General features: G+C 36.4%; 1 protein-coding gene across 1 annotated transcript; it reads right to left on the reverse strand.

Moving 5' to 3' along the window:
* Positions 1-2,914: 2,914 nt before the first annotated feature.
* On the reverse strand, positions 2,915-12,139 carry gnrhr4 (gonadotropin releasing hormone receptor 4). Its single transcript, XM_028029471.1, has 3 exons — positions 11,546-12,139; positions 4,536-4,740; positions 2,915-4,462 (listed from the first exon to the last, which is right to left on the reverse strand). Exons 1-3 carry the CDS (start codon positions 12,059-12,061, stop codon positions 3,999-4,001), a joined length of 1,185 nt encoding a protein of 394 aa, XP_027885272.1. The 5' UTR covers positions 12,062-12,139; the 3' UTR covers positions 2,915-3,998.
* Positions 12,140-12,379: the final 240 nt, after the last annotated feature.

The raw sequence follows: 12,379 nt of genomic DNA on the forward strand, positions 1-12,379 counted from the left end.
ATCATTACATGATGTAATATATACTAATCTTTGCTTTTCTGAGAGATATCCATTGGTACTTTGACTATTATATGCATTTCAATTAATTATTAGCTTCATTTCCCTGCCAGTTGGTGTTTATTGGTATACTACAACTAGTGAGTAACTTTAACTCACACAACTGGGTTAAACTGCAAATGTTGCTTGATTACAAAAAAAGTTGTAACTGCAGAAATATTTACTGAGATCGAAATATTTTTTTAAAAAACAGTCCAGTTCTAGTACTGGTAAATTAGTTCCAATAAAATATAGTCAGTTGTGCCAGATGTTGACTTTGACAAAGAGATGTTTAATTGCAATTCAATTTAAGCATAGAATCAATACTTCACATTTTCAAAGGTTTTATTTGGCGTGCAGTATGTTTGAGACTACAACATCGAATTCAGAGAATGTATGTTTCCTGTTGGATGAATTCAACATAAAGAAAGGAGTTTTGGTCAAAAACGTTTTAGTGTGAATATGTATCAGCAGGTTTCCTTCACCGGTGTTGAAGAGTGGGCGTGAGGTAGCACAAATTACTTCGGCCATGCCATCTGGTGTATGAATTTCATATGATGTTAATGCCACTTCACTTTCTTTTTAAAAGTGAATTATAAATTATTATCACCCACATTAAGCTAAGACACCTTGCCTCAATGCTTTTCCAAAGATGCACCCTTATGTTTTCGTTCTCTTGAAATTATTTTAGAGAAAATAAATCTTTCGGCATGACTTATCGTAATAGATTACATTTCTGAAGCAAGGACCCTCTCAGAGGGGGAAAAATGTCCCTTTGAAAAGTGTCGCTCATGAGAAGTATTTGCTAGCCTTCTTGACCTTGTCATTTAATGGAACATGCCATGTGTGCTTCGGGTCACTTGTGAGCTTTACCTCCTGAATACCTGAGCATGTACCTGCCATCCTGTCAGCTTTCACATGTCCAGTGAGCTCTGTCCAGTGAGCAATAGCCTTCTCTAAAGAGAAGGCGATTGCACACACTTTGTCACAACATCAAGGTAGAAAAATAATTATATTACTTCACATATTACATGACATAAATGCAGATACTTTGATAGAACATAATAGAATCACTTTAAATAACTATTTATCTTGAGATGCACTGCCCCATTTTAAGTAGGTGTTCAAACAAACAAAATAATGAAATGCTGAAATGGCTAATAAATTAAAAATGTTGCATAAATGTATGAGATACTAATAAAAAAAACACAGGAACAATAACCGAGAGATGTTTTTTGTCAAAGTAGAGTCCTGTACTGTTTAGATCATTGGACCCAGCACCTTCAGGTGTTTAGGGGTTCACCTCTTCAATGACCTCTCCATTAATGACAACCAGCTGGGACGATGGTTTTGACTTCCAAAAATCAATGATCATCTCCTTTTGGGGGTATTCAGCAGGAGGCAGTTCTTTGTGCTCCAGTTATTGAAGACCTTCATCAGATCCATCTACATGGCCACTGTGGCCGCCTGTCAGGTAGTCTGTGTGACGGAGCTGAATTCACAAACTTACAAATCTGCCTTTGATTTTTACTCAATGGAGCATGTAGGATCACATCATCCATTCTTGGCTTATTTACTATGTACTGCAGGGGATCCACCACATGCTTCACCTGTGGTTGCAGAATGCAGAGAATCGGCTGCTCCAGTGTCTTCATGATGTGTGACGTGAGAGCCACCAATCTGTAGTCGTTGATCTTAGTTGGGCGTAAGAGTGATGACACCAAGCAGGTGTTTTCCACAAAACAGTGACATTGTCTGTTTGTAAATTAACCAGATGACAACTATTTGTAGAAAACGTCAAACTACTCTTCTGTCAAAAGCATATGCTAAACTGTTGTCACTTCTAAGTTTGAAAAATGACAGAGTTAACCCATTTGTTATCATTTAAAAATACACCTTGATTGAGATGCTCATTTTCTTCTATTCTGCGATGAGCTGAAAGCTAATGTTCCTTAAGACTGACACATTTTTTCCTAAAATCTACGTAAAGCAAGAGGCTACTGTGCCACGCGATGTGACTGTTCTGTTACATGAAGAGAGATTCCCAGTTTGATCTTAAATCTAAATGTGTTTAGGATGGAATTTAGATTATTGAGGTACAACTGATTTTGAGGCCGATATTTTTTATTGTTTTTATTACTATAAAAATAGTGAGATACTGACAATACATTAAGGCACACAACCGAACTTACTGAATAAATGGCAACAGCAGGCAAATATGTGTTTTTTTTTTTTTTTGCAGTATAAGTACCAGTCATGAAATCCAATTAACATCACAAAATGAAGTGTTTTGCCCTGATTTGACTAAAAGCTGACATTAATCCACTATATAATGAGCTAACAACACTAATAATAGTCTAATAATCAATAAGTTTTCAAGTACCATGCAAAATATTTAAGTGCATATAGAACACAATACATACAAATAAGGAAACAGCTAATATTATATTTTACTGGCACAGAAGTCTATGAAAGCAGGTCCAAAAATTCCTACATGTGTAGGGTAGACACTGTAGTACTTGTTTACATTACTGTCATCCAGATGACCTTTGATTGTTGTAGATCAAAACTTCATATAAACACGAGTTCCAGCTCAATTGTAAACAACAACATTGTGAGCATATTAAAGTGTCTTTGAATAAATTAAATGTCAATATATACACTGCTCAAAAAAATAAAGGGAACACTTAAACAACACAATATAACTCCAAGTAAATCAAACTTCTGTGAAATCAAACTGTCCACGTAGGAAGCAACACTGATTGACAATCAATTTCACCTGCTGTTGTGCAAATGGAACTTTGTACAGAACAAAGTATTCAATGAGAATATTTCTTTCATTCAGATCTAGGATGTGTTATTTGAGTGTTCCCTTTATTTTTTTGAGCAGTATACATAAAGTAAAAAAAAAAACAGCATAGCTTTTAATCGCTATAAGAATCATTTCCATTTTGTCAACTTTGTGTCTTGCCATAGAAAACAAGACCAGCCATTCTAAACAAAAATACAAATCAGCAAACACATCCACATCAGCTGTGAGGTTGAATTCAACAAGTTAAGCTGCTCAGAATCTTATTTTTTTATACATAGTTCCTTAAAGAATAAGAGTCAACCAAACTATTCTGAATCTGTGAGCTGAAATTTACACTTTGGGGAGGTAGGAAGAAACATCCATCAGTCTGGGAGTCACACACAAATCAGACAATTTATGATGAACACCATGTTATAATGTTTCAAAGACAATTTAGACAAGTGTGTTAAACTAATTGTAAATGAAATTGTTTTATGTTGTCAGTTTTTATCTGTATACTATAGCTTTTGTAAAGAGTAAATATCATCATATGTTAGGGTAAAACCTCAAAATCTTAAATAATTTAAGAGAGCTTAATTACAAACAGACTTTACACAAAATGAACTTTTCTTATGTACATCTAAAGCAGATATACTGTATGTGTTATAAACAAAAATATATATATTTTCTTGCTAATAATAAACATGTTTCTGCATTAGATGTCAGTCTTAAAGGAAACTTTAAACTGAGCAATGAAAATACAATGCTGTTTATGCCATGGCTGCAACAGATAGCCCTAATGCAGTCAACAATCATATCATCATATCGTCAGCAGTCATCACAGTGACAGTGGGTGAGCTTTGTGAGCATAAATTTCTCAAGTTAGAAATTTTAGAATCTTTTTTTTAAGCTGTGATTTTTATGTTTTTAAGAGCCATTATCATCATAACACTTTTGCTGAGTTCTATTGATGGTCGCCTTCAATCTTCACAAAAACAGCAGCATGTTAAGATTTTGCATTTACTTTTCTAAATCGTTTCATTGGTGTAATTGAAATGAGTTATTTCCAACATTTTTGACTTCAACATATGAAGTTTTACACAACAAATAAACGAAGTAGGCAACATTAATAAGTAAGTACACCTGTTTTTCCCTGAAAGTCTTTCAGCCATTAAACTTCACTCACTGAAATGACAGGACAGGGAGCATTTTTTAAGTTGCTGCTGTCGCTTTCCTCCCCTGTTTGTTTACCGGAACCACCAGAGGTGAAATGCCTGCGAGACGATAAGCCAGACATTTGCACCAGACAGGTGTTGTTTTCTAACTCGGTGTGGGTGGTCGAATTTTGACAACGTCTCCTCAGACCTTGACGAAAGTGAATTGTAAACAGGCCGTAGGTGATGGGGTCCAAACATGCATTGAAGAGGCCAAATATGAACAGCATGTGAGTGAGTGAATGAGAGACCGTCTCCTCCATTTTTTCAGGAAACAACCAATACCACAAGCCAAGCAGGTAGTACGGCGTCCAGCAGATGATGAACGAAGTCACAATGACAATGCTCATCTTCAGAGTTCTCATCCGAGCTTTTGGGATGTTACTGTGAGAACGCCGAAGATGGATGTCTCTGGACAGAGCTGGAACAAAGAAAAACATCATCTCTGTTCTAGAAAATAATTTTGACCTGCAGAAGTGAGACTTGTGACTTACTGTTATTCTGAGTCATGCGGCTGGATATCTCCACCAGGATTCGCGTGTAGCAGAAAATCATGATGACCAAGGGCAGGAGGAAGAGGCACGTGAACGTAAACATGTTATAGAGAGTCTCCTGCCAGCGTTGGATAAAACTACCATGGGTGGTGCACTGGGTGAAGTTCTCAGGCACTGTTATGGTCACGTTGTGGAAAATAAACATCTGTAGAAAGAAAAAGACAACAGCTCTATTTACCTGATTTTGATGTCAGGTAAATGGATTTCACTATTGACATGGATAGTGAAATCCATGATGCAAACCCTCTATGTTGGCTAACAATTATACCTATGCACATTGTTCTGATGTGCATAGGTGTAGAGCATTGTTTTTCAGAATGGTGGCTGAGGCTCTGTGGGGGGCCAGCAGGAGCCTTCAATCATGAAATTGATTGGTGTGAAGCTCATGAAATTGGAAGAGGTAAAAAAAAAAATAATTCTAATACATTTTGTAATCATACATTTTTAATTTGAGATTTTCTAATACAGTAATTATAATAAAATATAAATAAACAATAGCCATGCTCATCTTTCTAATTGGTTGATTGTCAAATCTTTGAAGCTGCTTTGATCCTCAAGCAAAACATGAAATGGACAAGTTTCTGTCAAGAAAAAAGACCATAGAAATGATCCAGCAGCCTGGCTGTGGAGAACACTGCTGTAAACAACACACAGAACTCAAGGCCAACTAAAATCAAAAGATATGAGGCAACATTTATGCTAAACAGAGCATCACTACTTTTATTCCAGTAGTGAATAAATGTGAGGGAAAAACATTCTATAAGATTATGTTTTTTTTTTTTTTTTTTTTTACATATTTGTGGCATTGCATGTGGGCTTACAAAGGGGGATCCCTGAATAGAAGCTAATGCTGTTTGGGGTTCATAGTCCACCTCTGATTGGATGATTTTCCTCATGGTGTCTCCTTCCTTGGAAGAGCATCTTCATGGTAAGCTGTGTCCAGAGATTCAAACACAGAATCAGCCTCCTGTGTTCAGACTTCCTGAACCAGGTTGGAATGGCCTCATTAACCAAAACAAAATCAGACTAATTTTTTCTGTATGCCTTCTGTCTGTGTACTACTTAATTTTATTTTTGTGTTTTGTCATTGATGTATCTGTGTGATTGTTGTGAAGCATTTGGTGAGATGAGGCTGTTGTAAATGTGCTATCTCAATAAACTGACTTGACTATGTCTTTCAGTAACTTGTTGCAGCACATTTAATTTGTATCCAGCTCAGTACTAAGTCCAAAAAGGTAGACCACCAAGACATACAAAAGACCTGCATTTTAACAACAAAGCAAAATTGGTATTAAACAAAGCAAAAAACTTTATCTTTTGACCAAAGATAAAGTTTACATTTTTGATCCTTAAATCTAAATATCACATTCAATCTTGTTTTTCCACCTTCTACTACTTTTTCCATTTCTAATCAGTTTTAGGCCATTTTTAATGAAGTGACATGAAATCACTCAAATTGAGGGCATGTATCACAGTGGCCTTTAGAGAAAGTGCAAGCTGTGGGGTGGAAACAGGAAATGAATTAACCCATGTATCAGAAATAGAAGAGATATCTTACCTTCTTTTATATATTAAATCAGTCTCTTTTTTTGTAAACCTAGCAATGTCATAGTTTTATTCTTTATTTCTTGAGTCAAGATTTCCACTTACCTTTCAGATGGTTGACTGCTCTGGTCATTGAAAATAGAAAGCTTTTTTTCAGGCTTTACATAAATCACAAAATTACTTTAATGTACAATAATTTCGGCAAGATTTCCCTAAATGCATTCATTACAACTCAGTTTAATGAGGCAAACAGCATCAGTTCAGAAAGACATTGTTCACTGAAGCCCATTTAGGAGCAGATCTGTCTTTCTTTCCTTTTTCAGAATAGAAAGGACATACAAACTAAGGCTTAGCCACATTTAAAGAATAATTGAAAATCAGTTTGCCCTTAAGGTTTCAAGTATCTAAATGGCATTGATGTTTTTTGTTTTTTATTTGAATGCAATATTGGAAGGGGACCCACTCTTGACCAGTTTAAAAGCAATTTGATTCACACCGGGAGACATTATACATCTTGAAAGTAAAACAAAATAAAAAAAATGATACAAATTAATCTTAGCAACACAGACCACAGAAAAACACACAAAAACATTGAAGAGGTGTAACAAGGCCAAAACCTGCATCTCAAAAGGAATATGCTATACATAAATGTTCTGTATGCTTAGGTCATTTAAGCTTCCTGTGAGTAACATGGAGTTTTGTTCATTTTCATTTCACAACCCCAAAGGAACCACAGTGGGCAAGATGGAAAAGAACCAAAATAAACCTTTTCCTTTCTTTTTTACTTGACCAATTTTGATTTAAATTTTCCATTTTGATGCTGGATGTATGCTTCTTGTGAAAATTAGATTGGTGGTGAAGTGAAAAGGAGTAGTCAGGTTTACGTGAGCTGGTTTTAAACTCTTGCATGCAGTGCTGGTGTTCATTTGGTCACATTTCATTGCTAACTTATATGTTTGTGTACATGCCAGTCACACTTAACAGTATCTGCAACTTCAAGAGAAATATGTATTTTCTTGTAGCAATGAACAACATACTACAACTTTCAATTTATGGAAAATGTAATTAAGTAGGAAGATTTGCTCCATTTTAGGAGTCCCTACATAACAAACTAACACCATGTGCAAATTACACTTAGTGGCCTTGACCTTTTCTTTGATGCCATGGTAAATGCAAATTGATACGGTGACCTTCCACAGCAGAGATACAGAGAAGTGACCAGAATCCAGCATTCACTGCATTATTCCTCTGTGAGATGAGAGTCTTGGAGCTCAGAGGCTGCAGTATTAAAGTCAACCAGCTTTCATAAGATGATTTCCTTTTTGATCTTTTAAAATGTAGTCAATAAACAAACAAAACAATAAACAGAATGGGCTTTGTGAAATAGGGATCATATTTGAAAGAACTTATTGGAGAAGAAAGTTAGATGAAACGTTGTTTCAAGAGTCAGCAGTTTTATTTATTAATTTTTTCTTCTTTATCAAAACACTCGAGCAGTCTTGATTTTTACTGGTATGTTCTGATCCAGGAATATCAATATTGTTGGGCCAGTTGGGGTGTCGAGAATGACTCTGTATCACATGGAAGACATTGTTAACACTTCCCGGCATCCTGGAGCAGTGAAGCTGAGACCAGAGAGTGCGCCTCAGATGTCAAGAGTTTATTCTTATAAGGCACCCGAAAGATTTTATTTTAGGGTGATGGAGGTAAGCAGACTCTGACCAATTTTCAAACCTCATCAGTTCCAGGAAGACAGGATGGTTTTGTCGTTGCCATAGAACAGCTAACACCTGATTATCACCTTCAGAGAATTGGAAATGGGACAATGGGGATTTTGTTGTCTGATCCCCACTATCCCATTTTGTAGATTTGGAGAAGACCTGCAAGCATTTTCCCTTTTTCTGATTTGGTCTGGTGAGAAGTGTACAGGTTACACCTGGGAGGCCTTTGAGAAGAAACTTTCTGTTTTGGAGAAGACAAGGAAACATTATTTGACACCTGAGTAGGTACTAGATTAATGCAATACCTTTTTAAACTTGCTGGTAAAGAATTCAGACACCCATCAGAATGCTGATTTGATTATTTAGAGAAGACACTAAAACAAACTAGTCAAAATCAAAGCCAGTCATGAATTTAAAATTTCTCACCAGTCAGTGATGTATACTCTGTAGTAGCTCCTATTAGACTGTGACAATGTTGCACAGCAGCATTTTGATATGCAGTGTGGATTCAGGTGGACTGTAACCTTTAGGTGTTTCTCAGCAGCAGTGATGAGTCAGTAAGCCAGCTGCTTTCTCCATCTTATACAGGGCTCTTGTTTTGGTGGAATGTTGTTCCATCAATAATCTTGTTTTGCTTTGTAGGCTTGTTATTTGAGTGAACCCTCATGTCACCTTTCAGCACAAACTCCAAAATAACTCTTTTTCAATGCAAAAAGTTATTATTAAAGTTGTTTGGAGAACATCATTTCCCACTACATAGCTGCATTATTTATATGTGCAAACTAGTTTTTACTTATGTTATACAACCCAGTTGCTAGGAACCAACTTAGATATGAAAATACAAAAAAGACCTTAGAGCATCAGGAGGTATTTTGTTGGGTGATTTAGCATTTTGAAATAAAATAATATTTTTGTTTCTAAATCCATGAAACATACATATAACAGGGCAAAAATTTAGGTTTTCCGGTGGGTCTTAAGCCAATATGGACTGTTAACAAAGGTTTCCTATGTTCTCTCTGAGCCACATGATGCATTGCACTGCAACAAATATCTTGTTATATGCTCCTTGTTTGTATGTCTCAGCCACAAATAAATAACAACCCATAAACAAGTTAAAATCTGACAAAAGTCTACAGCTACATTGTAGGTGCAAAATTATCTCTGCATCAACAATGTTCTCCAGAGCTTTTAGGTTAGGGCATTAAATGCCCAGAGCTAAGTGGCTCCTAGCTTTGACAAAACATCACCAGCAGCAGGGAGAACAAATTGGCTTTAAAAAAAAAAAAAAAAAGAGAGAGAGAAGTCTGATACAATTAAGTAAAACATAAATGGTTCAAACTGGGCTACCAAAACATAAAATTTCCAATGTACAAAAATAATAAAATTAATTTAGTCAAAATATTTCATTGTAAAAAAAATAAAATGTACATCTTTCCAGAAAGCAGAAAAAAGAAAACATTGAGTTTTTATTTGCACTTCTTAAAGACAAATCTGAATGAGTGATGATAAAAATAAATCGGCCAAAAATCTCATCAGTCCATCTAAGATTTAAGGAAACAAATTTTTTTGACATCCACTGACAGTTTAGTTCAATTTGCCTTTGCTGTTAAACAAGAATGCAGTGTCATGACACTACTTTGACTAAGATCAGGGATGGACCAACATAGAAATTTGGACTAATATCCAATGTTAATATTGTAGTTGTGATTGCTAACTCTTATTTGCCAATATTACAAATATTATTTTATATTTGACTACCCTTTCAACAACCAAACCCCTGATTTCACCACACCCTCTCCGCGTCAGTTAACTTCCCATGCGCTGCATGACTATCACTGTCACATGACCTAACAAATACTACATGACCAAAACTCCTCACCTACAGAAACAAATGGCCACAAGATGGAACTGAATATTGGTTGCCAATATCTGCCTAGTTTTATTTATTGGACAAATATCAATAAGTTAAAAATGAATAATATCAACCAATACCCATGTTAGAACTAGTATATCATGCATCCCTAGCTAAGATAAAAAAAAATGTTGAAACAACATAACAGTGTAAACAGACACTAAAATAATCACACAAATCATGAAAACCTGAAATTGATATTGAAATTGGCTCCATAAAGTTCACTTAAAACAAAAAGTGATTATCTGTAAGCAAAGCAAAAGATCTAGTTGAGAAGAACAGAAGTCTAAACAAAATCTTAAACAAAATAAAGATTCTTGGACCTAGCATTTATGTGAAAGGCTAATATTCCTTTTTTGTTCAAACTAGAAATGAACACATGTATTTCAAAATTGTATCCATCTCCTTTTAGCAGCTTATTGTCATGTTGGTTTAAATGATTAGATTTGAATAAGAGGTCTGACTTATCCCTGTCTATTTCAGACCTACTGCACCATATGAAACACTGCTAATTTACAAGTATTGGCAGAGACTTTGTTTAGCTGTCAAGCTCTGGGAGTGTTTTGAGACTTGATTAGCGACTTCCTCCCTGATGTTTGGGGAGGACCTGCAGAGATTCTGCAGAGCTGAGGCATGGACATGCTGCACCTGATCAAAGATCTGATTTAATTTAAATGAAGAGCTGCCTCATTTATGCTCAGCGTCTCAGACTAATTTAATCACTCTGTAATTGGTATATTTTCAGAACCTTCAACCTTCTTTAAAGCTTGTTTTTGTGACTTGAACAGAAGATGTTATGTGTCTTTAAAGGAGATACTTTTAAAGATGTTTTGATCACAGGGACATCTCAACCAGCTGTATCAATACAATTTTATTTTAATCATTCAATTAAAATGGTTATAAATATGTATTATATGAAGTAGCTATGTAAATATGTATTTCCAAAACTTGTTTCAGTTCTGGTACTGAAACAACAAAATTAAAGCCAATTTACTAGGAAATAATAATATTACATAAGACCAGTAAAAATTTAGTTTTTGACAATTATGTGATCCAGTATGTGATCACTGAAACTTTTTTCACAAGGTTTAACCCACAACAGGTCATTCCCGAAGGAAACTACTCTGAGTGTAGCATGCAAACATAACCATACATAGAAAGTTGAGTGGAAGGAAAAAAGTATGGTACAAATAGTTGCACAAGAAAGAGGGATAGATACAACTTTGACTGGATTGTGAAACAAAACACATTTATGAGCTTGGGGAGGATTCATAAGACATGACCTGCAGCTGAAATCAGTGCTTTAAGTAGTCTGTGTTTTTTTTAACATCTCAGCATTTCCTTAAAGCAAAAAGAAACTCAACAAAGTACTAAGTGAATACTGTGTCTTTTTATGTCAGTTTTTCTTCCAATTCACTTTTACCATTAATACGCTTGGACACAGCACCACGAACAGCCTACATCTTTAGCAATGATCTTCTATGACCTACTTGTGAGTCTGCTGGATAACAAGTCAGCAGTCAATCAGCTGTTCTTCCATAGCTATGCCAACACAAGGCCACAACGTTTCTGTATTTAAAAATGTTTATTTACTACTATTATCCAGGCTTTTTAAACGGAATTACTGAAATTAATTAACTTTTCAATGAAATTTTGACTGACTGAGATGCACTTGTATTTTTATACAACTGTGCTTTTGTAGTGGTGTAGAGTAATAAAAGTTTGATGTAAATCTTCCCCCTGATGTTAGGCTGAGATACATTCCCTCTTACCTGCGGGAGTGAGAGGATGAAGCTCATAGTCCAGGCCACGGTCAACATGATTTTGCTTTTCCTTTTAGCCTCGCTGATTCCCAGAGGATTGAGGATGGCAGACTGCCTGTCTAGGCTGATTACCACGGTCACAAAGGCGCAGGAGTACATTGCCACAAGCTTCATGAACATAAGCAGCCTGCAGGCGGCGTCCCCCGCCTGCCACTGAACCGTGATGTTCCACACCGCGTCCACGGGCATCACGATGAAAGTCACCAGCAGGTCCGCCACCGTCAGGTTCATTATAAGGATCCTGACGTGAGACTTGCGCTTTCCGCCTTTGCCGGCTGCCCACAGCACAATCAGGTTGCACACGGCAGACACCGCGCACAGAGTGAAGGTAATGATCACTCGGACTTTGGCTGCGGTTGAAAAAGTGGGGAGTTGGAGCGCGTTTCCATCAGCGCTCTTATTGCAGTCCAAGGTGGTTCCCTGACAGCTGCCGTTCACCGCCTGATCCTTCAGCTGGTGGAACATAATGAACCCCCGGGGTTTGACTGACGGGACAGATGACAGGGACACCTAGACTTTACCTTTGCCCAACATCTTCAACTGAGTCTCAAACTGAGAAAAACGAGAAAAAGACTCATGTTAATTGTTCTGTTTCTCCTCTTGACGCGACATGTGCCACAGGAGAAAGAAAAGATCTGTAAGTTCTCACACCATTGCAGAATGCAACTAGGAATTGGCTGCAGAATGCTGTTAATGACGTGCAAAGTCAATCTGACATCTGTATAAAAATGCATCACTAAAGTGTGTATAAAAGGTTTTACAAATACACAACATAGCAGAAGC

Source organism: Xiphophorus couchianus, chromosome 2 (genome assembly GCF_001444195.1).
Source record: "Xiphophorus couchianus chromosome 2, X_couchianus-1.0, whole genome shotgun sequence".
Lineage (NCBI taxonomy): Eukaryota > Metazoa > Chordata > Actinopteri > Cyprinodontiformes > Poeciliidae > Xiphophorus > Xiphophorus couchianus.